We start from the raw sequence: 17,550 nt of genomic DNA on the forward strand, positions 1-17,550 counted from the left end.
CTTTCATCATCTCCTCAATGAGGTGGTCTCAAAAGTCGCACTTGCAACACACATAGGGCGCACCGCACCAAAGGGCGCACCGCACATTTTGAGGGAAAAAAAAGACGTTTATGTGCGCCTTATAGTCGTGAAAATACGGTAATTGTAAAGAAGAAAGTGTAAAGGAGAAATTGTTCATAGAAACAATGGCCATTTACTTCAGGTAATAATAACAAAGGCATTCAAACACAAGTTTAACTAATATGAGACATAAAGGTACTTCTTATAAAGCACCTCAGATTTTCTCTATGACATGAGGAAATAAACAAGAATTGCAGAGTAGTAAATGAAATACTTGACCATTTAGTTGCTGTCATACGGTGGTCAGTGATCCACTCTGGCCAAAATTGGTCAAAATAGTGGGGTTGACGACCTGAGGCTGCATCGCAAAGTCCTGATTTGGCTGGCGCTTGTGTGTGTGTGTGTGTGTGTGTGTGTGTGTGTGTGTGTGTGTGTGTGTGTGTGTGTTGGGACATGGAGCTGGTAAGAAGGGGTGAGTCACCAGTGGTTCAGATCAGGATGACACCCCTCACAGGCTTAGTGACGATGGGTCATGGCGACAGGGGTTTGCGGTTAGAAACCCTAATCTGCGCCTCATATGACCCTCTGATGGACAGGGACAGCAGGATGCACACATACAAACACAACCCCAACAAACACATACACACACATATCCACACACCACCCTTTGATGAAAAAGTCTGGCTTTAACTCCTCAAACTTTTTCCTAAATGGGAATTTAAGAAAAAAATGACATTTGTTGTTACTGTAGACACCTTTTCATGCTTTGCTCCACAAAAATAATACATTTCTCTTGTAGAGATTGTTTTTGTAGATCTATTACATTAGTGAGAGGTTCTATATTTTGTATATAGCCAGCACTTAAAGGAGCTACTTTTAGAGATCTTTCCAGGAAAGCCAGAATAAGCTGTTTTTATTTCTGAAAATTCAAATGTGTATTGTAACAACCTCCACACAGTTCCTCAATAATGGCTTTGCACTTAATTGACTGTGCTTGTGAAAGCTTCTAATAAAAACAAATTTAGCAGTCATGCATTGATTTTATACAGCAGATAAAGTCATCACTCAATTTTTTAAGGTAATTTAACCATAAAAGCTAAAAATAAAGAGATTTTTATGGTGATGCTCTGAAGTCCTTTTTGGCCCAGATCAATTTGACCTGTTAACTAACTAAATCAACAATATAATTAACATAAGTTAGCATACTCTGCAAGTCTGACTGTGAATGCACAGAGGCATAACTGCCTTTGCTGCAGTTTCTGTAGTGGATTTCCTTTTTCTTGAAAAATCAGCTAGTGTGTCCTCTGAAGATCAAGGAACACAAAGGACAAGTAGGCCCATCATAATATATATATATTTTTTTTCTGGTGGCTAAATCGTTTCAGAAATTATTGTGATAAATGATAAAACTCTTCTGTTCGAATCCATAATGCTCAAACTTTGCAGTTATGTTTGACTTTGAAACCATTTCCATGTCTGTTTTCCCAAATCTCAACTAGCATTTCTCTGGCTTGTGATCAGGCACAAGGATTTCACGCTATACTCGCTACTCAAAATAAAACAAAATGGGAGGGGTGAGTGGAGACTAATGTACCAGAGTAAAAGCTTTTGTCATCCAGGCATTTTAGTAGAAGTAGAGAAAACAATGTTTTTTTCATTTCAAAAAGTTTATTTCAAACCTGCACACATTTTACAATACATATAATGACAAACAATACATATGCTTGGCTTGAAAAGGGGATGGAAGAAGCAAAAGCTTATACATGTCCAATCCCCTCCCGCTCATCCCAAGGACACTCCTGCAAACGATTTGCAATGTAAAAATGCATACTTAACTAATTGAGCTCTTAAAAATGTTTAATTTTTATCACGCAATTAAACAGTTGTTTATCGTTATAGGCTTACAGACAGGTATTATACAATTATTAGCACTCTGCTCACTGGAACAAACATAACAGGACATAATCCTAATCCAACCATCCCCAACATGATACACGTTGGTGGCTGTGGGGAGATTTTTCCTTGGAAGGGACAAAGAAGCTGGGAAGGTGGATTATGTTAAATACAGGGCAATCATAAAAAAACCCAAAACAAAACAAAAAAAAAACATTTGAAAAAAGACTTTACAAGCATCAGGACAATAACATGAAACATACAACCAGTTATATGGTGCACTGGTTTAGAGCAATGATAATGTCATCTAATGATACCTTAGCCCAGGGATAGATAGCCTAGAGCTTAGCCTAACAAAAAAACTGACAAGACACATCCTGATTCATGATGCCCCTTATCCAATTCTACTGAGCATGAGCTATCTGGCTTGGAAGAATGTTGGTGTCCAACTGTGCAAAGGTTGGAGCAACCCACCGGTAATGACACAGTTGACACATCAACTGTACTGCCATAGTATATTGCATCTCTAAATCTGTAGAAATAAAAGATTATTGGACTTTTAAAAATGAAGAGCGGGATGTTTACTTGTTTTTTGCTGAAGCTAAGTTTTCCTTTTCTCTTTTCATTATTGCTGTAGTGTTGACTATTTATGTGCGGTGTAAAAAAAATGTGGAGAATGTGAGATCTTGACTTTCTGGCCTTCACCACCAACAGTGAAGCGTGGGAAAAAAGGCCTGTCTGGCTCCATATTACCACGTACTGGTTGATCTCTCTTCTTGTTCACCGACCATCTCATTTGACACATTAGATATGCCTTTACAGTTCTTCGTATGATAAATGGTAAGTCTAAGTAGAAGTGTTAAGAATGCAAAAGAAACGATTAGGCCCTCCGGTTAAATGATCTTCTAAATCAGCTCATGAATACCAATAATAACATTTTTCTTGGGAAGAAAAAAAGCTTTTTAATTGGGGATTTACAGATGCAGTTTGGGGACCTGTCATCTGTTATCCATTTTAATAGAAAAAGCTCAGCTTGCTGCTGCTTCAGGATTCTCCACTTGTACCCCATTAAAAAGCCAGAGCCAGAAATAAGCTCCTAACCATCTCCCGCTCGAGCTTTTAGTAGTCAGGCATCACTACATTGAGAACCACCTTGCCATCAGTACAGCCACATTATGGTGCACAAGTGTGCTTGTTGGCATGGTGATGTCTTATTTAACATTTGGATCAGAGTTGTATCCTAGAGTAGCACATATATTACAACAAAATCTGCAGAAGATGAAAAGAAATATATAAAGAAAAGTTAATAACGGTAAGTCATTTAGCTTAAAGGTGAAACTAACAATTAATCTAAATCATTTACAGTAATATGTTTCAAAAATGAATTTCTTTTTATTTGAATGATCATGCTTTACAGGTAATGAAAACACAAAACTCATTTTCTCAGAAAACTGGATAAGAACAATAAAAAGCAGGTTTTAACAGAAATACCATGTTTTTGTTTGAATTCTTAATTTAATACTATATTGATTTAAGTTTTTTTGGTATATACCCTTTATGTTGTTTTGTATACTGTACACCCCCCTCTTTATAAGGTCTCCAACCAACCAAACGACCTCAACCAACCTCTCTACATAAAATAAGAATGACAGTTAGCAGAATGAAAGAATTGAGAAAAATAAGAAATGAAAATAAAATAAATAAGGTACAAAAAATTTGAAAAATGTGTTAAAAGGCAAGCCATGTTAGGAGGAACTGAAGAAGAGAGTTCATCCCAGCAGACTTCATGTTGAAATAATGGTTAAATTGATAGAGTTGTTGCAGCCATATTTCATCCATAAAAATGTAGAGAATAAAAACCAGACCTTTGTTCATTTTGTTTTGCTGCCTTGTTCCCTGTTGGAAATAAATTAAATGCATGTTGGTTGCCTCTGGGTCTGGGTGGTAGAAGGTAGCAGAAATAAAGCGTCGACTGGCTAAATCCAGGTCAGCTGTCCATGTGAATTATGTTGGATTTATTTGCGTGTTCTCTCTCCGTTTTGCCAACATGATTGTTTGTGAAGGCATGTGTGTATCTAATGTCTTGCTGCTGTGACTGACTCCATGTACATTAGCAGAGCTCGGCCAAAAGCATGACGTCACCCCGAATGAATGTTTTTGAAATTAGCTGTGACGCAGGTGATCGGCTCATTAAGAGCTCCCGGCAGAGCAGGATGCAGACGTGCGTGTTAGTGTCGGTCTGTAACAAAGATGTGTTGGATTGTGATTTTATCGTTTAGGTGGATGCAGTCTGTGTGTGCTTGTTTTGATTTTTTGGGTTGGTTTCAAGGCTGAAGACCTATTTAATCATCAACCTCTCATGCGACCCATAGTGTTAAATATTTTTCAGTTTTTCTGCCCTTCTGCAGGGGAATCATTTGCTTTTAACAATGCGAGTGAACAAAACTTTGCCTGCTAGCCTTATAAGGTCAGGCAGTTTTTAAGCATATAGGGATAAGGAAAGATGTGAGTCACTATTTTCGCTCATCTGCACAGAAAGAAAAACATCCTCTCCTCTGCTTACAATGCATTCCCTGAGGGGCTATATATTGTTTACGCTTGTGAGTGTGTATGTGACCATGTGTCCTGTAGTCTTAAGGGGTAGTTTTGCCCCTAATGAGGTGCTGAGGTGTCCACATAGTTGTTTTACCCTGGAGATGTGGAAAGTGTTGGATGAACAGCTGGCTCAGCACTGGAGGGGTCAGTCTGTGGCAGATGACTGGTCCCTATGAAGTCTATTAAAGTGTTATGAAAGAACATCTTCTGCCTTGGCATTGTTTCGGCCTTTATTTATTAAGTTTTTGCATAACTCTAGATGTGCTGATGCTAATAGATTAAAGCCTTCTTTTTTCATTTTGGGATTAATTGAAATTTTTATTACGGTACATGTCAGGCTTTTTAAAGTAAACAGAGTACCTGTGGACCTTGAGCATTTTGCACTATTGAGTTAACTTCAAAATATCTTCTTTATTATTCTACAATTGGATCTGTATTTGTTTATTTTTCCTAATTTTTAAAGGTTGAAATAGTTTTTTTTCCCCCGTCTTCAACTCTGCAACAATATTTTTTCATTTACTGTAGAGATGAATCTTCCAATTTGCAGGCATAAGATGAAAGAAAATACATGTTCTATGACTTTTTAATTACTTTTTATAAAAATTAGAACTTGTTTGGAATCGGTAATGCTAAAAGGTTTTTACTCTGAGTTTGGACACTACCCTTCCAAAAAAAAACAGCGATAAATGATACTACTTTTGTGATATTTTTAACAGAATGTGTTGTGTCAAAGAGATCCAGTTGAAACAAACAAAAAATAATGAGGTACAATGTATCTTTGACTCTCTAATACTTTGATGATACGTCCTGAAAATACACACACAATGTTAAATGTGATTAGAGGAAAGAACATCATTTGTTTTTATTGAGGGGCCTTTAATGGATTTGAGATTTTGAATACATGGAACAAATTTATTCTTCAGAACATATACAAGATTCTTTCAAATACAGTTTGAGATTTATTAAAGTAAATTCTATTTTTGACAACAGCGTTTTAACTTTAAAACTGAAACAAGCCTGTTATTTTGAACAGTCCACTGAAGATGGCCCAACTGATTATCAGGAAATATCAACTGAGATGTTAGTATTTCCCTATAAGATATACCAAAAGCAGAGCAGATAAAAAGGTAAAATATTATTTGTACAATTTTAAAGCACTTTCTGTTCAACACTTTTGCCTAAATTTTGATATGAAAATCATAGTATGTGAAGCTATAGCCAGCCATTCGTCCGTCCCTATAGTATGTGTTTTTTGCAGAGTATTTGCATCCAACGTGCTAAGCCTAAATTCTGAAGCAATATTTGAGGTGTGTTCATAGAAAACATTTGTATTTTCCCTTTGAATTGCAAAAAAATACCTAGAACTGCAACAAATTTAAGTCTGAAAAAGTCTGATTTTTTATCATTTTAACAGCTGTATAAATAATCTCTGCTTTAAAAAAAGAATAAAAACTACTCATGAAAAGATATTGTTTTATGCTTTTGTATTAATATAGATTTACATGTGATTTTTTGTCACTAAAAATTAGTTTATAATACTAATATCATACTAGGGTTGTCAAAAGTATCGATACTCAAAAAAGTATTGATACTGAAACGTTGTGTCCGGATACAATACTTTTTAAAAGTATCGATACAGTGCTACCACCAGTGGCACCTAAACAGTCATTCATCTAAAGTGCAGAATACAGGGACAATGCACTTTCTGAACACTGTGTGATTAAATAATTCTGTGTACTTTTCAGTTTCATACTTTTTTTTTGTAAGAGGTGCAGCTGCTGAGAATTATTTTTGTTTCTTAACCGGTTTGGCTAGTGTCATTGTTATGTGTGCAAAGCATAGCCAAGGAAGGAACACTTAATTTTAAGTTTTTTATCAAGCTTGCTTAATATTGTGCACAGCATACAACCTCAAAATATTGTTCTTATTGTTTATTGTATTTATTGTATTTTATTTATTCATGAAAATATTTCTGTAGAATTTTGGAGTCTTAGTTTTTATCCTTGTGGTATCGAAAATGGTATCGAGTATAGAATATTTTCCTTAGTATCGGTATCGAGTTGAAAAGTTTAGTATCGTGACAACCCTATATCATACTGACCCATGCAAACTATGTAGAAAAGAGAAATGCTACAAAAAGGATGAAAGTTAGTTTGTGACTTTAGGTCTGTGTAACTCCAGAGCCCAGTGATTTGTGTTGTCAGCCTGGGCCTCATCCACACCATATTTCTGGCAGACATAACAAGAACAGCCCCTCAAGTGGCTGCCAGATTCACACATGTCCAGCCCCAATCCTGCCCAGAAAACTTAAACTAGCCCTAAGAGAGAAAAGAAAAGAGTGATGGAGCACAAGGGTCAGGGTTCAGGTCCTTGTGGCGGATATATTCCTCCATTAGGCTAGTGTTTTGGTTTGTGCAGAGACATCTGGTTCACATAGTAGCTGATCTTTAGAGGGACCTGGCAAGGGTGCTTTAATCCTCTTGTGAAACTAGAAAAACAAATGGCCTTGACATTTTTAAGTTGCAGTTTCTCTATTTTATGTTTATGTTCTATTGTTGTGAATAATATTGAAGAACAATAATGGCATTATTCTTATTTAGTCCACCTTCCCCATTTCTGTTTCAACTAGTCTTTCTTTGTCTGACACAAAAAAAATAAGGATAGCTGAAACTCGACCCCTTTCATGAGAAGTATACATCTCACCTGCAAAAATATCCCCTCTTTTGTATGTGCCACAAAATGGCTGGTGGGTGAAAGATTGATGGACAAACCAAGATAGGTAATGCGGGAAGAACTCAGTCAGAACCACATTTGTAAAGATCAAAGCAAGGGAAATCGATGGATGTAAAAACTGCTCTTGATATTTAAATGTGTACCTTTGCTAATGATGTCCATTTAAAGATATTTTCATTTCACTTGGAGTATGGTGTGTATAGGAGGAGTTTTGTGATTTTATGAGCAAAATAAACAAAGTTTGAGTAATTTTGCAAAAAATTATCAAAAATATGTTTGTAGGGAGCAGCACTGACAGTTCTAAGAACACTGCACCAACTTTTAAGCATGTTTTTGGCTGCATTATCCTGTGGGACGTAATAGCTCCATAAACATTGCTGCATTACACAAAGGGAGTTGGATACAAAAGAAACACTACATCATTTTTTTTAACACATTCTTTTACTTTTGACACAACAGGGTGTTCTAACAGGTCGCTTATCATAAAAGCCTTTCTCAACTGACTTTTGAATCAAAACAGCAGCATAACATTAAGCTCCTAGAATGACATCCCCTTAATCTACTCATCAGTCATACTGTGGACTTGTTAAATGCTTGATCTATTTTCAATGGCATCTACCAATTTAGCTTACAAGAGAGGGCCTATATCCTGGTAAAACATTCTTGATGGTTACAATATATTTTCGGTATGCATGCGTAACCTTAGTATAGTTTTGCAGACTTCTCTGTGTGATTTCAGTTACTACGCTAAAATTCTTCCCAGTGTGTACCTGCATGTAAAAGCATGCATGCACAGGCCTGCCCCGGCTCCCTGAGGTTATGTTGGTGGTTCCTATTTCGGCCTTATTCACACAGACCTATTTCCTCTGAAAGTCCTTTTCACTCTTGCTATTATAAACACAAATGATCAACAGTGTGCACAGCAAACAGCATTCACAATTTTCTAAAGGAACTCAGCTATACCACTTCTTTCTCTTCGTGTTTGCTGTTGTTCACACACAAAGAGACAATTTTGTGGCACTATAGGAGGGTGTGACTGAAATGGCTTTTGCCATTTGAGTACTTCCAATCTGATTAGGGCCTGGTTTTATACCTCTACACATTGAGAGAGGTTAAAGCCAAAAAAGGAAACCAGGAGTTATAATACATTGTCTAAAATGTCTAAAAAACTTCTGGACTAGCCAATAAAGTGAAACTCCAAGGGTTTTACTGTGTCACAATACTGACACAAAACATAAAAGATTAGATGAACAAGTTAGGGAATTGCTTTAATCTAAAACAGTTGTTCTTAGAGCAAATGGCATGCTTTGGAGTCTGTATACTCCAGTTAAAAAATATTTAATTAGTAAGTTAGTTGCCAGTTGCTTTAATAATCAATAATGAATAATCCAATAATTTCACTCCAAAATGATTTTTTTAAATCTATAGCAACAGCATGAAAGACACTCCTTACAGTTTATAAAACGATACATTTAGATCCTTGATATTTTCTCCCTTTCTACTCAATGTTTTAATACCATGTATCCATCTGGGGATGGGGAGCAATCTCCCATTCCATCCCATCCCTGGACTCGCTCTGCTGGATTAAGATCTGTGATCCGTAAATTAATTGTAGTGCAGTAAACTCTCTGAGGCGATATTGCAACCAGTTTTAGATGATTATGATTTTGCAACATTCTGAATTATACTGCTTGAAATATTCGTCAGAAGACTGACATGGTCATAAAGATACTCAGGTCAGCAGGAGTGTTGCAGGCACATTAGCTGTTTCTCAGCCCTTATACCCAGCACTCTAACCCTAAAAAGGTTTTTCAGTTTCAGCATACTGTGCACTATGCTGAAACATGCACCGGTCAGGATTTTAGGATCCAATCACAACATCGCCTGATTGTCGCTCATCAATCACAGCATCAAATCCATAAATCATTCAGCTGCTTTCCCATGTACATTAACATGGTATTATTAGGTATCAAAATTATAGGGGGTGAGAAAGTGTCATGAGCTGACTAATGTTTTAGTGAAGGAGGCAGCGGAAACTAGCTGTTTTAAGATTAAATGGAAGATGGAGAAAATTATATTGACAAAGGATGGAATAAGGAATGTTCTTAAGAGGTTTGTTGGTGGGTTTTAAAAAAGCTGTTTTACTTTAGCCCTATAAGGACTGGTCCTACCACCACTCCTACCAGTAGTTGCCCTCTCAACCCAATCCGCCACTCTGTCTGCTTGGAGGAGCCCCTAATATCTGTTTCTCTAATTCAAGCTTCTGCCGTATTCCTTTAACCCCCTTAACTTGCTTAGGTGAGCTGTAGTCCATCCTGGAGCTGTTTTCCTGGCGGATTTCTCTCCGCCTTCCTCTTGAGCTGCCTTATCTCCAGCGGGCTCCTCTGATCTACTGTTTTGTTTCCTTATTTCCAAAGGGTGACACAACTGGCCCGTACATCCCGGCTGTGCTGCTCTTTCTCCCAGTGTTCTCACCCCCTGTTTTGGAAGCTCTGACCAAAACAAACATGGACAAGGTGTAGAATGATGTGTGTCCACTCAGAAAAGAAATTTTTCAACAACCGGTGTTTAAAATCTGTGGTCTTCATAATTACTGCCCCTTTGTGGCCAATCACATGAAGATTGTCAAATTGTCATGATCTGCTGATTAAACGTGCAAGTCTATTTGGCACCTACATTTTGTTTGTTTCTAAGATGCAATTATTTGCTTTTATGTTAACGAGAAATTGACCAGGTGTAGCAAATCAAGTGGAGCATCGGATGTAATTGGCCTACTGAAACCATATGCACTTTAAAAGGGAAATTCTTTAGTTACTTTATTTTTAGAAAACAGGTGGTTATAGTTTGAATTCTATCTATTTAAGCTCTCAAGATAGGCTTCCTCTGTATCTCGACCTGAAGTAAGTTTCCATGGTTATGAGAAGGCCTGTCCTATGTGGATTTAGTAAGAATGCCTCTTTATTGTTTAGATATGAAGCTCTACCTTGTTGAGATTCAGTTGAAAGCTGATATCACTATTTATTCCATGCATACTTACCAAAACAATACAACTGATAGGGACACCCTGAATCTGTTTGTCAGAGATTTTTCAGTGTAATAGGTACCATTGAGTCATTCCTCAACACCCAGGTGGGCGTAAGCACTGAAGGACTTGTACCCAAAGAGGTTTTTCTGCCTTATAAACACCAGGGTGGTTTGTTTACATACTCTGCGTCAGTTTGGAAAGCCGCCATTTACTTAAGATACACACACAGATACTTAGAATGTGCACAGTGAGGTGAAGGGAGTGTGAGTGGAAGTGTTTGCATGAACACGTCTCTGTGATTACCACCCTACAACAGTCTATTTCTGACTGTCCACGTTTTACATGCACATTGCCAGGAAGTGCAGTTTCCTGCAGAAAGGTCTGATTCAGCAACAGCAAGCTGTTGCTCTTGTTTTTGCGTGGAAAGACAAGAGAAGGAGTGACAGGAAGATGATGCATCTGTTTGTCTTCCTCATAAAACAAAGTTGCTATTTTACAGGTGCAGGAAATTTTCTGCCATATAATCTATAAGTATTTTTTCCAACAGAAAGCCCATCTTTTCCATTATTTTTAATGTCAGTAAATATCTTAATTTCTTAAAGGTTCCACAACAGATTATATGCTTGCACCTACTCTCTAGGTTCCAATAACCTTGGCCATAACTATTATGCATTTACTCGTTCTCGAAATTCACCTTCCAAAACCTGTATGAATAATTGCACCACTCCTATGAGACATCTATCATGCTCCTGGACAGGAGTTAAGAACAAAAAGAAAACGGAGGTATGAGAAACTCAACACAAGCAAAGGTTAATACGGGTTTTAGAGAGGGGAAGTATAGCTTTTAAAACAGATATGTGCTCAGGAGTGAAGGCAGATGGAAGACAAAGAGGGAGAAATCTTAAAAACTGGAGAGGGCATTTTTGCCTCAATATGGGAGGTCTCTCAGTAAGTCCGACCTATATGGTTTCACCGTTATTGGCTTTGTGGTTTTAACTGAAAACCAAATTATGGCTGTTCAATCCCTCGTCGCAGTTGTTACCTCAGGAGAAAAACTGAATATCTAAGTATCCCATTTGTTACTTTTGCTTAAATTAATACCTCTGCCTCTAAATACAAATGGCCATATGATGATATCAATCTGCTTTTTGGAATTGGTATGGAGTATGGTTTATGGTGCAAGGTGCTTATCTTTGTGTCTATCTCAGTCAGTTTCTGTTTTTGGCATCTTGCAGGCGTCTCTGTAATGCATCATTTCTTTTGACTGGTGAGGTCATGTCAAAATTTCCACAAGGTGAAATCATACACATGCCTAAACTTAGAAACAGGCTTTTCTATTTTTCCTTTTTTCTGGGGCACAACTTTTGATTGTGATGCAAATTTAAATGCTGCACAACTATATCTCTGCGTAATGAACTTTTCCATATTCTGTGATGTTATAATTACAAACTACTACACTTACTATTTTTTGAGCTGTATGTAAACATTACTTGCACAAAAAAACAACATGGGTTATAATGACACAAAGCGAGATGCTATAGCTACGAAACAATTTGCTACTTTTGCCTTTTACTTAAAGATAATTAATATAAAATCCAACAACTCCAAAATTATCTGTTTAACAACTTACGACTAATACAATCACCAAAATGTCTGCTTCACTTCAGACATTTTGGTAATTGCTACACTTGTTTCACTAATGTAACACGACTAAAGATAACTCATTGTTTTTAACATGACACAAACTTTACCTTTAATTTAGCAAATCGCTCTAGGTGATGCTCATACATCATCATATTAGTTGTGTTGTTTCCTCTGGCTGCTGCTGTCCGATTGCACATAGGACAGCTCTCTGCAGCCAAACCTTCACTGTTCTTCTACAGTAGCCCAATTAAATTCCTGTGTAGTTGACTTTCATAACACAAGTTTTATAGCATAGCGCTGAATGCATAGCACCCTATCTGAAAGGACCAAAGCAGGCAGAAAAAGTTTGGGGCACTCAACCCCTTCACCCATCTGTCAACCTGTAAAGCAAATAGCTACACAGGAGTGACGCAGAAGGGATTGTGATATTGCAGCTGCTTACCATAACACTGTTTCTGATGATTTCTCTAAGATGTATGGAAAAAAGCTTTTACCACATGACTATTTCATACAGGTGGGTACCCACCCAATGTCTAATGTTAAAATGTTCACATTAAGCATACAAAAATAACTTGTGAATTTGAAGTAATGCATAACATTGGACTATTTACCATTTACCATATAGCTTATCATAATCCATTAACAGACATACTGTTAACTTAAAAATCTTTATCGTAAAACATTTGATGTGTTTGATTTTTTTTCTCAGTTTCTCAGGTTTTTCTTACTTTTTAATATTTTTTTCTCCTATCTCTTGCTGTCTTACAGGTGGTGTCCTGCTATTACATGCGAGGACTCCAACATACGGCTGAATGCATGAGGCTGTGAAAGAGAGTACAGAAGGGAGGGATCTCAAGGCTTTCCATCGTAGAGAGAGGATACAATCTGTGACTTGTCCCCTACTATTTTGCAGCTATGTTGGAGCCCACAAATGTTCTTCAGCCTTGCAAGGAAAATGGGTTCTCTTTTTACATCTCTTTGCTCTGTAGTTGGGTATGGGCCAGAGCAACATAAAGCCTTCCTGGCCCTGAAAGAGACCCCTGGGGCTGTTCTTTGGAGGTATTTGTGATAACTCTGCTGGATCTTCTGCTGTCACCATCCTCTGTGGTTTTCATTAGTGGCTAATGAGCTGCTGCTTGAAAGGAAAGGGAGAATGCGCCTGTGGAGAGAGGCAGGACCTTACAGCTGTTATTAAGAGACCAAAAAATCTCAGACAAGGATGTCTTTGCCCTTCCAAATCAACAACAAAAAATTGAACCCTTTAAAAGGAGCTTTGGAAGCATGGACTTTTTCTAAGATTGGATGTTGTTTTGACGTGTCTCTCTTTTCTGGTCTTAATTATTAAGACTTTGTTTTTGTGTTTGAAATATATCTGTTGACAATTATGCAATTGAGATCAGAGACAAAATATTCTATCAAGATAATTCAATCAATGAACGTGTGCTGAAAAACCTTAACAAGAGGACCTTTTATGAAACTGTTAAACATTCAGCAGTTGTAAATTTTATTATCTTTACCCATCATATGTCTTGAAAAGAATTGACCAGCATGGCAGCAGCCTATCGTGTAGTTGTAAGCAGTGTCAGCTGCTACAACAGTGTGGTGGTAGACCGACGTGTTCAATGCCAAGCTGTGCACTACTGTGCAGGGCCATGTGGGGCACAGTCTAAAGGTTTGGACTGTACCGTTGCACATCGAGGCACATGCTCTGAGCTCCTAGTTGCCCCTGAATCTACATACAATGATTTCAACGGCTCACCAACACACACCCATACCATAATTTCTCAGCATCTTCCTAACCATGGTAAACTTTGTATTTCTATGGATCCCATTCAAAATGGAGGTTTGGAGAGGGCAGACAGCAGTGGCAATTTGTCTTTAGGGGAGGACAGCCCCACATGGCGGGGTAAAAAGACTTCTACTACTGGAGGATCTATTGGGAATCTAAGTTGCTCTGGCAGCCTGAAGGACATCACTGAAGAGGCTATTAACCTGGCCAGCGGCAAGCTCAAAGAGTTCTCTTTTGACAAGCTCCGCCTGTCCTCCTCTAGTCATGTTACTCTCCGCAAAGGTCGTAAAGTGCGCCCTGACTCTTTTAGTCGTCGCTCAACTGACCTGGAAATAATCTATGGCCACTTTAGCTCGAGTCTAACAACAAGCACAACAACTAATACTATGACAAATGGCATAGTTACTTCCAATGACGAGAATGTGCCACCATTTGTTTTAGGGAAAGGGAATGGAGTGGATGGAGCAAAGCTAAAGGGTAGCTCTGGTGCTCTTTCAGCCACCACAAAAATTGGTAGTGGGTCCACCAGCAGCCTTTCAAGTATTGGGACACTCGACCAGAGTCTAAACACCGTGGCCTCCCTGTACCGCACTACCTTTGGAGAGGAGAACCTTATTGCCCGACTTCTAGAAAAGACAAGGGCAGAGGCTGGAAGCGGAGGAGCAGGTGGTGAAGACATCCGTGCTTGCCTTGACATCCTGCTTAAATGCTCTGAGGACTTAAAGAAATGCACTGACATTATCAAGCAATGCATAAGGCGCAAAGCAGGTGGAGGGCCAGAGGATGGAGGTACAAATCCTGACAGCATTTATCGGGCAGTGATGACCCGACTTAGCTCTTATCTCAAGAGGCTTCCTTTGGAGCTGGAAGGAGTTGGAAATTTAGGAGGAACGGGTCACGGCAGTCAAGGTGCACCTGGAAGTGGACACAGTGACCTGGCTGAATTGATTAACACTATTCACTCTATACAGCAAGGACCTTTTTCTCCGATCTTTGGCAATGAGCAACCTCCTCGCTATGAAGATGTGGTGCAGTCACCTCCCATCTCCAAGACTCATTTACACTCCACATCTTCTACTCCTTCCTCCGTCACAACTTCATCCACATTATTAAGATCAGATTCTCTTCATACCAAATCAGTCCAGAGTTCAGTCTCTCAAAAGGGTATATCATATAGTAATGGACTACAGCCCACACATGCTTCTTTGAACACCCAACACACTCTGTCTCCCCCACCTGTTATATGTTCGACCTCCAGTTCGTCTCCAAAACACTCAACCACCCCTCCAAGAAACTCTCCAACACCATCATACACACACACTCCCTCAATATCGCCTATGGAAGCTCTATATATTGAGGAGGAAGAGGGAGAAGTCGCAAAGACTACGGATCAAATCTCACGGCTGACACACACTCCAACCAGAGTGATTAACAATACCCATAACAATATTGTAAGTGTTATGGGAACACAACCACACCTTTTCCAATCCAACACAATTAATAACTCGTCAAATTGCTTGCCAGGCAGCTCTGGCTACATTCCCACTTGGCCATCCTCCTCCTCAACAGTGTCAACAGCCAAAGGTGCTTCGCACAGAAATGATGACATTGATAAACTTCTAATGGACTTGGAGAATCTCTCTCAGAGTATGAGCCACCCAAAAACCATAGAACCTCCACTTCCAGCTAAGACCAGGAAGAGAGCAGGAGCACAAGGGATTGTCTCACATGAGTCTTTCACTCAAGCCAGAATACCCCAGTACCAAGTACAAAAACCAGCCAACCACCTTGGCGTGAATGGTGTTAATTACAGGGTAACCCTGAGTCCCACTCCTCCTCAGGAAGTAAACAATGAAACTGGGACTGGAGAGGAAGAGGATGGAGTACTTTTGTTGAGAATTCTTGAAAGCATCGAGAGTTTTGCTCAAGAGCTTGTTGATTCAGGTGCTGGGAGTACAGGTAGTGCTGAGAGAAAATCTGGAAAGGAGAGGGAGGTGATGAGGCTCCTGCAGGACACACTGGTCACAGCCAGTAGGGCTGATAGCCCAAACAGCACAACCCCAGCAGTAGTTTCCACTGCCCCCTCAATGCACACAGTTGAAGTTCAACATGTAGCTTCAAACCACTCCCAGGAAAATGCATCTACAGTGTCACCTAAACCAGCATCTGATGCTGACCATAATGCTACAATTGAATCAGAACCTAAACCTTTAACAGATGCTGCTACAGAACATTTGTCTGACCTTGTGCCTGACGGAACTGCTCAAGCTCCTAAAGTTGAGTTTCATCCAGAATCCCCTAATGACTCTGGATGTGCAAACCCTGAAATGTCTACTGTTTTAGATGAGTCTGTACCTCCATCCTCTCTAGAAGCATCATCTCCTGTTACCCTCTCAGTCACAGAAGATATTGTCATAGCTGATGGTGATCCATGTGATTTAAGAGAAGCTGGTTCTACCCTCCTCATTCAGCAGACTCCAGAGGTCATCAAGGTATGTAAAATTTGAAAATGCACAAAGAACAAATAAGGCGGATTTTGACATGTTCTGTATCATAAATAAGGTTTGTCCACTAGCTGATCCACTAGCTGATAATGGCCCAGTTAATAAGATAATTTTGAGATAATTGAGATGTTGATGTTTTAAGAGTTCAGTTTTTATTTCTGACTCATATGGTGTTGCACAATGACAGGAAGACAACATAACTGCAGGGTTTCTTAATATTCAATCATTGAAATTGTTGATCTTTAGCTGAGTCTTAGGCTTTAAAGATATTGCTTTGACCTCACAAACATCAACTGTAGCTACTGAAAAGTGATATTTTCAGTTGTCATGTTGATAGACATTTATTGTATGAGCAGCTGCTACCAACTGGCTAAGTGACTGCTCGGCAATTACAGTCAACTGCCATTTAATCTCCAAAGTAGATCCCCCATTTTGTCACTGAAACAGTTTTGAAATCTAAGGGTTTAAATAAAGAATGAGTTGGAATTAAATTAGTGGTCTACTACCAGGACATGAGGAATAGATCCTGTGTACATGATGGACTGTAGGGTGAAGTATCTTAATGTTAAACTACCTTTAATGTAGGCTTCTTCTGCTTTTATTGCACATATTTGAGGGTTATTTGGAGACAAATTAGACAACTCAGACTTATAAAAAGTTAATAAGTAGATTGGAAACGCAGAAAAAGCCCAGATGAAACTTCTTTACTGTTTTAGTGGATACTAGCAGAGAAAGTTACAGTGGGTGTTTAAAGCCGACTCTAACAATCATTTCAGGGTTTCTGATTCTTCTATTTAGACCTGCCCCAGAACAAAGAACAATCATTTTAAGAACAACAATGTCCATATTCTGGCCAAGGAACAGAGATGGTTTTAGAGAGGGTTTAAGGAAGCTATCCTTGTTAACCTGGAAAAACCATAATTCAAAGAAGGAGTTGGTCTTGGACATAACCTGTCACCTACTTACAAAGCACTTTTAGGAGCAATAACCAGAAGATTAACCTCACACCTGCCCTCACCTGACTCACACTTCAATAAGGCATGAAACGTCTTCTAGAAAACTTCACGTCCAGTTTCCTAAAATGAACATTTCAAGCTTGACCATGACCTGGATGGCTGAGAATCTTCACAGATATCATGTACATATGAAATCCCATTAATTGAATTTTAAAATTATTCCCGATTCTTTATGATGCAGTTTTTGAAACTGCATTTTTGAAACCTTTATTTGTAAAAACATATATATATATATATATATATATATATATATATATATATATATATATATATATATATATATATATATAT

The 17,550-nt window shown here is 38.5% G+C and overlaps 1 protein-coding gene across 1 annotated transcript in view; it reads left to right on the top strand.

Moving 5' to 3' along the window:
• The window catches only part of ppp2r3a (protein phosphatase 2 regulatory subunit B'', alpha), an 83,198-nt gene that overhangs the window by 34,999 nt on the left and 30,649 nt on the right, over positions 1 to 17,550 (top strand). The window contains exon 2 of the mRNA XM_015375280.1: positions 12,719 to 16,231. Within this exon, the coding sequence (XP_015230766.1) occupies positions 13,499 to 16,231 (2,733 nt within the window). The 5' untranslated portion in view covers positions 12,719 to 13,498. The remainder of the gene's footprint in view (positions 1 to 12,718; positions 16,232 to 17,550) is intronic.

The sequence above is a fragment of the Cyprinodon variegatus genome, unplaced genomic scaffold (genome assembly GCF_000732505.1).
Source record: "Cyprinodon variegatus isolate N-32 unplaced genomic scaffold, C_variegatus-1.0 Scaffold116, whole genome shotgun sequence".
NCBI lineage: Eukaryota > Metazoa > Chordata > Actinopteri > Cyprinodontiformes > Cyprinodontidae > Cyprinodon > Cyprinodon variegatus.